General features: G+C 49.7%; 1 protein-coding gene across 1 annotated transcript in view; it reads right to left on the bottom strand.

Moving 5' to 3' along the window:
• The window catches only part of C2CD2 (C2 calcium dependent domain containing 2), a 426,997-nt gene that overhangs the window by 289,668 nt on the left and 124,388 nt on the right, over nt 1-12,941 (bottom strand). The window contains exon 2 of the mRNA XM_085621220.1: nt 4,829-4,927. Coding sequence (XP_085477346.1) covers nt 4,829-4,927 — 99 coding nt within the window. The remainder of the gene's footprint in view (nt 1-4,828; nt 4,928-12,941) is intronic.

Raw genomic sequence — 12,941 nt, 5'->3', positions numbered from 1 at the left:
TGCTTATGGGTTTTTTCACTGTACATGAAAATCGAAAAAAAGTGATTGCTTGTACTTTTAGAAAATCGTAATCAGACTAGGTTTATAAATTTAATTGAAATGCCTTTAGATTGTTTCTTGTGCATTCTCTATTATTCTTATACGTTTTAATATTAGTGTTTTTTTATTATTCATTAGAAAATGATGAATTTGTGTTTTTCCATGTAGGCCTCAAACCTGTTCGCATACTATTTCTTTCCCCAACATAGGCCTCACAAAAATGTATTTTGTCCTTCATTATTTCTAAAATGCTGATCTATTTGCTTCAGTTTAGAATGTTTATCACTAGAGTTTCCTTCCTAGGTTAGAGTATTATTTCTATGAATAATTGTATTGACTTTGTGCAAGCAAACATGGAAGCAAGGGCATGGATGTGAAAAGTTCCAATGTGCCTCCTATTTCCGAGGTAACTTGATAATGTACAAATGAATAAAAGAATGTTAGAATTCTGGATGAATATGGACTGAAGAATGATCACACTACGATCGTACCATGGATCCCAACCAATAGAATCATGTAAAACTGTGAAGAAGATACATTTGGGGGCTGGAATTGTGAACATTTTGCGGTATAACTCCCTTGTGAGAAAAAGGTTGTGTGCTTGTGCTCCTGCTGCTCTTCTACGGTTGGCTATTTTTCCTAGCAAATCTTGGGCGTGACATGATGTCAGTCAGAACTCTGATCTTCCCTGAACTGAACTTTCTTGAATATCCTTTGCACTTCATCGGCTGGTGATGTTGCACAAGCTATACCTTTTTGGCTGTAGGTTGGCTATTCAGACTATTGCACTATTCGCTTATTGATATTAGGAATCGCGAATTGCATACTGAAATTGCAATGTGTATCTTTTCTCTCTCTCTCTCCTCATGCCAGTTATTGATTTATGAAGTATTTTTGCTTTGAACTGTGATTTATTGTGATTTTTGTTTGTATTCATTTGAATTAACCAAAGTACTGATAATTCGAATGTATTCTTGTACATTGACAATTCATCCTGAAGTTTAGATAAAAGGTACCTCGATAAATATACGGAGTTTGTCTTTTCTTATTGATGGGAATTTTTTGACATATTATGTGTTTTGACTATTGACTATTGTTAGATCTTGTTAGATGGGCATTTCCTCAATACAGGTCCTCATGAAGGAATGTCATCCGTCTCTAATTATCTGAGACCCTATTAGCGCCTACAAAGATCTATCGGAGGACCCCATGAATTGTAGGGGGTTTTAAAGTTTCTATGGGCCCAAACTCCTGGTTTTGCAAACGATTATATAATTTGGTTCATGGTATACTGAATATTTATGAATTATTATACATTTTACACCGCTTCCGCTGGATCTCAAACATTCCTCTACAACACACGACAGAGAGGGTTGTGTAATTCAGTGTCTTGCTGGCAAGCGCAACAGGAACAGATGTTAACTAAGCCTGAAAGAGTAAAGAGGTCTTTGTCAGGAGGTGCCAGGCATGCAGCACACACCCACACCCCTTACCATCATGTGGGTGAACACCATCACCAGTTCTCTTACGAAAAAGACGGTCTTTGATGGTGTGGATTTTTGGCAAAGGTGTTGCTGGGAGGATGTTTGGAGTAGGAAGCAGTAGCAGCCTAAGGAGTACAAGTAGCTAAGTCCTCATATAGGTAATCTTACTCCATACTAAGCCCTAACCCTTTCCTATTCAACAAGTGTGCATAATCCTTCCATGGCAAGATAGAAGACCAGGTGGAGAATATGCATGAATGGGCTGACAGTGATGCAAGCAAATAGATGTTGTGGAACTTTTGTTAATTAAGCACCGCCTCTTGGTGAAGCATTGAGTGACTTGCCTAACCAACAGGTACACATCTGAAGAATACAGCTGGAAGCCACCCTGACCCTGTTAAAATGTGCGCAGCCAACTGATGGAAGAGGTACAGAGAGTAGGGAAAGACAAAGAGGTACCGGCAATGTTGGCCCTAGAGGCAGCCTTGGCCACATTATCACCACTATTTATGACAAAATGTTGGTCAGAAGAACAGAAGACGTCTGGTTCTGCATTGATTTAATCAAAGAGTGTAGCATGCAATGTTATGCAACACCTCCTTGATCAAGGAACAGCGAGAGCACAGAAAGAAGACAGAGAAAAAAAACCCTTCTTGCTCACGTTTGGTCGAAATTATTGATGTGTCTGCTACATCACCGTGTGATGATGTAATACACGGTATGGTACTGAGGTGCTCACTATAGCATATCATGGGACTAACAGCAGCAAGGAATGGTGTCCTTTAAATGGCAGCATCTGGGTACATGAGGCCACCCTATCCAAAGGGAATAATAGGAGAACATCCATCTGGCCATAGACATTCTGACCAGAGGGAATAAGTACAAATTAACAATAGCTGGAAGACAGAGGGCCTCATTCAAGGCGGAAAATGATTCCTTGGCCTAAACCTCTAGAAGTAGAAATAGTTTTTTCAAGTATCCACTTGTATGTCTAATTCTGTCAGGTGCCTGGAGAATGGCATGACATCATATTTCGAGCAGTTTTCAACTGAATCAACAAGCATCACCACACACTTCTTATTTTAGGAGTAGTCCATATGGGAAGACACATTTCTTAAAGTATATTGACTAAATACAATTAATATATTAGACCCAAGAGTGTTAAAGTGAGCATGGTGACGCAGACCTCTACTCAACTGCCTCTAACCGTCAGATGAATCCAATAAGTTGGGAATCGCTAGTTTGTCATTCAGGCTTCAGGGTGCCACCCTGGGACAGTTCCCAAGACTGTATTCGGCCTTTCACGTTATGGCACTTGTAGCCAGCGTCATTGCTGGATCTAGAAGTTCTCTCTTCTATCTTGAGAACAAGCACGGAAGGCAAAAGCCCGCCAGCCTCGTGTTCACGACAGCAAACTTCATTAAATTGATATTTTCTATAATACAGAATCAACAAAAACATGTGCATGATACTACTGTGTAAAGCCATGTGGATATAACCAGCCTTATACTGCTCCCTGGACACCACTCTAGGATGTTGGAGTTTATATTGTGAAGCACTGCTGATGCAGAATATGTCCTGTACCATAGCGAAAGGATCAATTTTAACCTGGCATTTCTGAAAAGGTTTTTGCGTAAATGTGTCATCCCATGTTTTGCTCATAATATAGTTGCGTGGGTTTGCACTAATTTAGCCCGATGTCTATACATATCATTTATTTTATTGTTTAGCCGCATCTCATATAGCAACAAGACATCGCCTCTGCTTCAATACACCCATCTCTGGCAGTCCAGCAAGCTGCCCTGATTAGCCTCCCATACTGGCGGAAGGCCACAAAGTCCTAACAGATACAAGTTTTTAATATTTTGATTCGTAGGTTAATACAGCCTTGATGGAGCAAACCCAAACTTCAGATGAATTTGTTGCCTTGTCAAAGTGGGCAGATGCTAAAGGGGAGTCAGTCTTGTAATGTCGGCCCCACGAGACCCATTGATTGCAATTGCCAGCAGGAGCAAGGTGGGCAAAGATGATGCCTGTAACACATGGGCTATCTTCATGTTTGTCACTAGTAATTTATTTGGCACATTATGAAGAAAAGCTTACCCAAGACCTAAAATGCACCACTTTGAGCCCTTTTCTGTGGGTCTCAGATCAGGCAGCGGTTACTAGGTACTATCCAGAGGGGGTACTTCTATTTGCCACTGGCGTTTCAACTTCTCAGGCACTTCTGCAATCCAACTAGAGAACAAAGTTACTCCCTTCACCAACTTGCCTCTTCCAGGTTGAATAAATAAGGCCTTCTCTAGGAGGAGGCCAGATAGGTCTAGATCGCATAGAAAATATGACATGGTAGTGGAACACACACTTGTGTCCAGACAGATCTATTGCTTCTCAATCAAATGGTAAAGTATGGAACAAAAATAAGGCAGAACAAACTAGAATGTTTAGCACCTTCTGGGCACAGGGTTTGACTCCCAATGTTTTACAGTGCCAAAGCTATAATGTGCCACAATGCAAACATGAGGACTAAAGTCAACAGTATTCTTTTACAGCTCTTCAGCAAGATCCTGTCTGGTCTCGTTATGAACAGGGGCTTCCCAATGGTCAAAGGTGTCAGACAAACTGCTGCAAAAGTATTGAGTAGGCAATGATAGGTTTGCCTCTTTTCCTAGTTTTTCAGCTGCCCTCGGTGCCAAGAAGAAAAGCCTAGTGGGTTTGACCAAAGTGGTGGACAACGTGTATAAAGTTCCACAAGCAAAAAAATAATGAAATAAAAAACATAAAAGAAAACTAGGATTCTGAATCTGCTGGAAAGGGAGTTTACTAGTTGAAATAATAAGACTGGGCTCATAGTTAAAGTTCAAGTGTCCTAATTATAAAGGCAACAGGGATCGGGTAATCTGCTAGCCAATGGGACTTCAGTTAGGATTCAAACTCCTGAATGTTCAACCAGGGTAACTACTGGTACAGGAATGGGACTTTGTACCAAGAGGGTAACTTTCGGACTACCAAACTTTAGTTGCCTATATCTACTGAATGGCTAGTAGATTCTGAATGGCGCGGCCGTCCACCAGTTCCCTCCCGAACCCTTAAACCATGATAGCTTCAAAACCAGAAGAAGTAAAATGATGGCTCAACTGGACTGTCTGTAACGCAAGACCACCAGCCTCACACAGGTCATTACTATCAGCAAAACCATGTTTACTTACAAATTAAAATTAGAAAGCTTAGAAGTAATTGATTTAATATACCATATAATGAAAGGGCCACAAAACAGAGCAGATAAACAAAAAGAGGGGACTCACTTTTTCTTGGGCCGACTTCACAACGCTAACAGTCTGTTTAACTCGCAGGTCCAGGGGCTGAGTGGTGCCATCTTCCTCAAAAGTTACCTTCAATGAGCTCTGGAAACAGAGAAAAAAAAGTTTCTTAATTAATGCGTAGGTGGACTGTGCGTTTTATCAGCCCAACATGCTTTAGGATTTAGCACATGATCAACAAAATCTTATCAAAGAGCTGAAAATACAACAGAATATCACTCTTTATGGTTTAGGGTGCGCCTTACAGTTTGAGAACTACATAAAACTATTAAAAATAGAAAAGCAAAATGAGGCTTTTGCTGCTTTGTTTCCCTTCTAAAATCTTAGTACACTCTTAAACATCAACACCTTTAGGACTAACGGTTGTCCTCCCTACTTTGGAGGTACGCTGGCAGACAAGAACCACAAATTCTTCATTACTGACACAAAGGCGTAGGTTTAACTGCACCAACAAAACATCACAGTGCACTCTCAAGGTCTGTTGCTAAGGGGGGCTTACCGCACTACGATTGCACCCCAAGTAAACAGCCATCCAGATAAGAACTGTTCTCCACACACTGAAAGGTCACATGACAATGGAAAAAAGTTTGTATAGAAATTACAGACCAACTAGAAAATACTATGAAACATGTGCCAAAAGCTTCAGGTTTATCCTGTGAGATATGAGCTGAAAATGCTAATTCTTTAGATATAGGTAAGACTTAAAGCATGTAGTATCTAACATATGGAAACCATACCTACCTTTTCTGCTGGTACCCGATTGCAGCAACATTTTTGGGATGCAGCAAGCTTTTGGAATCCCTCCCTCTTTTTGTCTTCAACTGATCCACCCAACACCACAAACTGAGTAAGCAAAACATAGGTGCCTATATCTTTGAGCAGTCTTCAAAGTGTACTCCTCCACCTCTTTTAGGTACTTCACATTTTTGCATGATCATAAATATATACTTATTCGCGCAATAAACAGACCACACCGTGTCTTTAGCGTAAAAGGCCATTTTATTAGGACCAGGCTGCACAACATTAAACAATAACCAAACATTATCTGAATAAACTTTCCCACAACACTCTACCATCCTTCACTCCTTTCACCCACTCCACACTCCCCTTTTGTACCACTCCATGCCCCTTCCGTTCCTCACCATTCCACAAACCTCCTTGCATCCTCCCGGCTCTCCTCGGCCATTTCACTCACGCCTCCAATACCCCCACCTCGTTCACTCTTCCCCCCCCCGAGGGATGGGTGTGCCGCTAATTACTCCCCCCACCCCTCCAAAGTACCGCCAACCAGGTAGCCCCCTGTAGGGCGGATACCTGCCCCACCCCCTAGGCCAGGACCCCTCACACATCCCTGCAACACCAGATTGCCTCATTCCAGAGCTTGCTGACCACCTCCCTCATCTCCATCATATAGAAGGCGTTCCCCAGTCTAGACAGATGCACACCTCCAGTCGTAGTCCCGGGTGACTGATCACCTTAATGTCTTTCTCCCCACAAAAAACTCGCATAGCTCTGTTCAGTTTCCGTCGCGCCTTTTCAATTGCCCCATGCTTAACAGCTCCCCTGAACAAACTCAGTCCAGGCAATGCAAGCCCCTGCCAGTCTGTGCTTTAGTACCTCCAAGTCTCTCTGCATCAGCTGTAAGAGCGCCGAACCAAATCATTCTCCCCCAAGTGTATAATCAACAGATCCGGGCAACCCTTCTGTGGGACCATCTTCGCGAGCCAGGGCAGTAGTGCCCCCCATCGCATTCCCCCTTTACCCCACCAGTGCACTTCGTGATGTTGTCCTTTGAGTCCCAGGTTACGACCGTACACCTGCTGCTCCGCGTATTTCGACGCCCAGTGCACAAAGGAATGCCCCACGATCCATGTGACCGTCTTGGCCCCAGGGCCTCCCACGCAACCTAAGAGAGAAACATAGGTTAGAGACACACACAGAAAGCCACTCCCCACCCCCTCCGACCCCCCACGCCCTGCACCCCACCCTATCACTTCCGCACATACCGCTCACAACACCTTGACCTCCATCTCCCAATCTGCCGGATCCTATCCCAGGACCACCCCAGCCGGGCTGCCGCTGTCGCCGCCCCAATCCGAAATGAGTGAGTTCCAAAACCCGCCGGCTCCAAACCCACACGCACCAATGCCATGCGCAACTCCGCCAACAACTGGCCAGCCGTCACTCGTGCCCCTGACCTGTGACAAAATATTTCCCCTACCCCAAGCTGCCGCACACTCACAAACGCCCGCCACTCAGCCACAGGGCACACACCTCCTCCCTGATTCTCATTCAGCCAAATCCACTTACCCCGGCCCAACTGGTCTGTCTTCGACCGACCGAGCCAAATCCCCAGACGGCCCGCATCCAATCTGATTTCCTCATACCTCCGCCCCTCCCCCGCACGCGTGCCCAGTAACTCCGAAACCCGAAATTCCCCAAAAAACATCCAGACCATACACAAGCGAAAAATCCAAACCTCAAAATCATCATAACAGAGCGGCAACGCCGCAACCAACCGGACCAACACCTCAAACGTTATGGCCTCCCTCGGCACAGTGCCCCCGCTCTCTCCCTCCCCCAACCCCGCAACACCCTACTAACAATCACACCTTTTGTAGGGTCAAAACCAAAAAACAGACAGCAATAAAAGGACAACCCTGCCAACTTTCCTGAAATGGTTGCAGCCGACAACCCCTTATCCACGCAGTGCAGTACAAACTGTAACACTCCACGCTCCACCACCACCTGTTCCCCAGCCTCAGGAACCCCGCTCCAACCCATAAAAGCGACAAACTCTGCCCACGCCCATCTGTAGGTCCGCCTGGTGGTAACAGCAACAGAATTCTCCACGAGGCCAACCACCCTCACTCCCCCAGGGCCCAAATGCCATCCGGCAGCCCAGTCTTGCACAGATCTGCTCCAGGTGCCAGTCGCCGGAATCGCTGCCACTGCGAACGAGACAAAGCATCCGCAATGTCATTATTCGCCCCCGGAACATGCTTGGCTCGAAAAGTCACATTCAGACGCAAACACTTCAGCATGAAACTCCTCAACAAACGCAACACCCTCAGGTCCCTTGCCCTCTGCCGGTTGACCAACTCGACCACCGTCATGTTGTCCACATGGAACACCACCACCCTGTTTTGAAACTCAGAACCCCACACTTCCAGCGCCACCAACAAAGGAAAGTATTCCAAAAAGGCAATGCTCCTCCCCTGTTTCCTCCAGTGCTCCGGCCAGGTCTCTGCGCACCACCTCCCGTCCCAGAAAATACCAAAGCCATCCGCCCCAGCTGCATCCGAGTAAATTTGGATTTGCCAAACCGTGTTTTCCTCCACAAAGTCCAAGGAGACCCCATTGAAATCCATCAAGAACACCAGCCATGTCCGCAGATCCGCCCTCACTCCCATGGAGATCCTGACCCTGTGGTGTGGAAGCACTGCCCCCGACATGGCCATGCCGAGCCGTCTGCAGAACGTCCGCCCCGCCCGACCACCCGGCACGCAAAGTTCAAGAACCCCAGCAGCCGCTGCACCGCCCGCAGCGCGATCCGTTTCTCACCAATCGCCCATTGGAGGTACTCCTGAATTTCCGCTACCTTCGCGACCGGGAGCCTCGCTGTCCATTGGATGGAATCCAGCTCAATTACCAAGAATGTCAGAACGCAACCCGGCCCACTCGTCTTTTCGGGCGCCAAAGGAACCCCAAATCCCTTCGCCAATTCCTGGAACCCTGACAGAGCCCTGCCACAGTCCCCCGAACCTGCCCTCCCAAGGAAGAGGAAATCGTCCAGATAGTGCGTGACATCCCGGTGCCCACTCCGCTGCGTGAAGGCCCACTGCAGGAAGGTGCTAAACAACTCGAACAATGCGCACGAAATTGCACACCCCATGGGCAGGACCTTGTCCACGAAGATGGCCCCTCCGAACTGCATCCCGAGGAGCGCAAAATCCGCCGGGTGTATAGGCAGCAAGCGGAAAGCCGACTTCACGTCACATTTCGCCAATTCCGCCCCCGGCCCACACACCCGCACAAGGCGGATCGCATCATCCACCGACGCATACAGCACCCGGGAATCCTCCTCCGCGATGAAATCATTCACTGACTGTCCCTCCGGCCACGATAGGTGATGAATCATGCGAAACTCACCCTCCTCCTTTTTGGGCACCACCCCAGTGGAGAAATGATCAAATCCTCCATCGGCCAGTCATAAAAGGGGCCTGCAATCCTCCCCTCCTCCACCTCCTTCAAGAGTTTGGCCGCCACCACCCCCGGCAATTCCTTCGCTGATTTGAGATTGTCGGCCCATCTCCGTGATCTGGGACCTTGATACCCAACCCGAAAACCGTCCGTAAAGCCCCACTGAATCTTCAAGGCGGCCTCCCTGTCCGGGTAAAGGGAGAGCCACGGGGCCATCGCCTCCACCTTAACCGGTGTAGGGGCCCTTCTGTCCAGTCTGCCCCCTCCTCTTGGAATTCCGCCATTGTTCGGAAGGAGTGGTGAGTGTAAGACATTGCGTAAGGGGGTGCTTCCCCCCGCACTTAGAACACTCGTGCTTGAACTTGCACGGGTACCTGGAACAATATCCCCGATTGTAACTCCAACAGGCCCCGGTATTGTAAGTGCCGGGCTTGCTAGTCTGTCCGGCCCCACCTGTGGGTGCTGTGGTCCCCCCCGCCCCAGTGTGGGCGGGACGCGACTGAAAAGACCGGTACGTGACCGGTAAACCACTCGCCGTGTGAGTGGATGCGGATGAATGCGTGGACGCCATCCATTGCATCCATAATTCCTGATCCACCTCACCCCAGTGCTTCTCGGGGTTCGCACTGACCCGTGCCCTGAACTCCTCATCGTAACTCAACCAAGCGAAACCCCCAAACTGCATCTGCGCCTTCCTGATAATATCCATATATTTCAACAATGCGATTGCCCTATCGGGATGCTTCTCGCAATATATACTCGCATAAATGAGAAAGGCCGAGGTCCAATTCTCCATGTTCACCGGCACCCTCGGCCGCCTAGTCAGCTCCCACTCCTCCTCCTTGGAGCCCTCCTTGGCCTGCACCTCCCTATGCAGTAATTTAAACACGTCCACGTACTCGTGTTTCCAGATCTTCCCCTTAATTTTGTCGGACAAGTGCGACCCCAACGGCATGGCCAGGCCCATGTAAGGCAGTTTTTTCGGGAGCTTACTCCCCGACGCCTCCTCCTTGCCCCCATCCTTCTCTGTCTGCACCCCCGCCGACGTCACCGCCTTGCTCCCGACCGATTTGTCATCAATCGTGAGCTCACTCTTTGGAGCCACCACAACTTCCCTCACGGAACCTTCTCCAACCCCAACCGACCTACAAGCCTTCTTCCTTCCACCCTTGGGACCCCCGTCCCACACCGACCACCAAACCCGCTCACCTGTCAAAGTCGGATGTCGCCCGCTGAGCCGTCCTCCGGAGGGGGCCACCCACCGCGTCTCTACCGTCTCTTTGTCCGCCTGGGGCACCTGTAACACACCAACCTCTCTGTTGTCCTGGCATGCGCCCGTCCCGTCACAGTCATCCCGCACCTCCCCCTCCTAAAGCTCATCACTTTCCGCCTCATAATCCAACTCCACATCTGCCTCCACACCGTCAGGCACCCACAACACCTCTCACCGCTCTCTTCACACCCTTGCCACTCACCGCGCCAGACATGCGTGACCCCTTCCCCCCCCGCTGCCGCTGCCCGCTCCCGCGCTGGAGGGATGGCCGCCGCGGACCACCCTACTGCTTCTTGACGGTGGTAAGGGGCCGTCTTGCGCCCCACCGTACTCCCCCTAACTCTGCCGACAGCCGCCGGCTTGGGTCCCCCCCACCCCCCAGGTCGCTCGAACCTGGGTGGGCCCCGGCACCATCGGGCCTCAAAGCCGTCCTGCCCGTCCCTGCCTGCTTCCGCGGTCCCCTGATAGCCCCCTCCACCCGCAACCTCGCCCTCTCCGCCCTCCCTAACTCCTCTTGCTCCGCCCACCTCTCCTCCTCCGACGTGGGCGACGGGGGCCCCTCCGCCTCGACCTCCCACACCGCCCCCACCCACCGCCTGTCCTGCTCAGCCCGCCGCGCATCCGCCACTTGCGCCCAAAGGCGCTGTTCCCGAAGCCTGTCCTCCCACGTCCACGCGCCCCAACCCGGGAGCAGTGGGTGGGGGCGGGCGCCCAAAGACCCCCCTTCAGGCATCCCCGAGGCAAACTGTGCGGACCCCACCGGCTGCACAACCCCTCCGGGCGGATCCACGACAACCCCCCCTCCCAGCCGCCCCACACCGCCAACCGACACACCAGGGGTCGAAGCCCGGGACCCCCGGGACAAATCAAGGGGCCCCTCCGTCTCCGCAGGCCCCCCCGCTCCCTCCACACCAACACGCCCACCGTCCCACACGCAGCCCCCAGCCCCCCCACCCCCACCCCCGCCACAACCTCAGGCGCCCCGTCCCCGCCAGCAACCAAGAGCTCATCCCCTGGCCCCCCCACTCCCCTGCCTGCCTCACCCTCCACTTCACCAGCCCGCCCGGCCGCAGACAACACCCCCGGAAGCCGCTCCTCCGCGGACAGTGCCGACGCCACGCCCCCTTTCAGCCTCGTGGGCCTGTAACTGCAGCGGGGGGGGAAACGAATACGCGGAGGCAGGCTCCTGCGCCGGCCTCCGCACGCCTGCCTCGATCGGCCCGCGCCCCGCCCCCTTCCACGCAGACCCAAGTGAACCAGCGGTGGCGGCGGCAGCTCCTCCTGGCATGCCAATACCGCCGCCACCCCTGCCGAAGCCGCCCGCGGGGCCCTCTCAAATCCCACCCACGCCTCCCCCAGCACACCGGGCCGCAGGAGGTCCTCCCGCCCGGCCCGCCCCAGAACCAACAGCGCCCGCCTCACCTCCTCGGAGGTCACCACACCGTCGGCTCCGTCAAACGCCATTCGCAATGTCCCGCCTGCCACAGCAACGAGTAAACACTCCGAAACTACCCAAGGCCTAACCCTACACTACTCTCGTCACACTCCCTTTGCTAAACCCTCCCGATGGTGCCGAGCGCAGGAAGAGGAAGTCGCCTTCCTCCCCTGCGCTCATATACCCACCCCCTAACTCCACCCCTTGACCCTACCCTCGCGCGAATGACCCCGGGGGAAGACTAGTCTGCGACTCTGCTTCCCCCGGGGCCCGGTGTTCCCCAGTTCTACATGATAAAGATTTTATAAGGTACAGAACAGTTCTATGATAATAGAGAGGAAAGGGGATGAAGGCGGAGGTCCTTTATAAGATTATGGAACTCCAAAGTGACTTGTAATAACCTTTTAAGATACAGCAAAGGGTACTTTATGATATATTATATATATCTCCACAAGTCACTGTGTATAACAGCAAACACTCTGACTTCTCAGCGTACTGCAAAGTCTTTTAATGGCAGACTCAAAAACAACGCGTTTCGGCTTACGCATTGCTCACGCTCGTAGAAGCCAAACAACACAACTCGGACCGCCCGCGACAGCCTGTTTTATTGTTACTGGAAGTTGTGAAACAAATAATATATATCAAAGATAAAGGGGGTTCGAAAACACGTTTGTGCACCAATGCATTTTTCCATAGACTTTGTACTCACACGTAGGAAGACAAACATCTAGTCCGAGTTCCTTTAAATTTGGCAGGATTGTAGATGATGATGTTAAAGGTAAGTAGGGTATCTATTTTTTTTTACATTATACGGCATTTAAACAGTGATATCTATTGTCTGGGTATTTTCATGAAATTCTGCAGGATTTTGCACAAGTGCCATGGTTACATAGCGATGACAAGGCATTATGCGATTGGCTAAGGACTTTTTTTTTTTACAAAAGTTAAAGGCAACCATGCTGTTTTTTTAGGCTGTCTTCTGCATTAGGCCCTTAGATATACATAAGCACTAGATTTGATATTGTAAAGTTTCTATATATTTTATACAAAAATGTAAGCAGTACCGCTGTACTTCCTAAGAAGTACTGCGGTACTTAAAGTGAATGTTTAAAAATATGTATAAAAAATTAATTTAAAAAACTATTAAATACACTACTACATTTTTAAATATAGTGTACTACAGTGTA

This window comes from Triturus cristatus, chromosome 8, assembly GCF_964204655.1.
Source record: "Triturus cristatus chromosome 8, aTriCri1.1, whole genome shotgun sequence".
NCBI lineage: Eukaryota > Metazoa > Chordata > Amphibia > Caudata > Salamandridae > Triturus > Triturus cristatus.
This window is presented reverse-complemented; position numbering and strand designations above follow the sequence as displayed.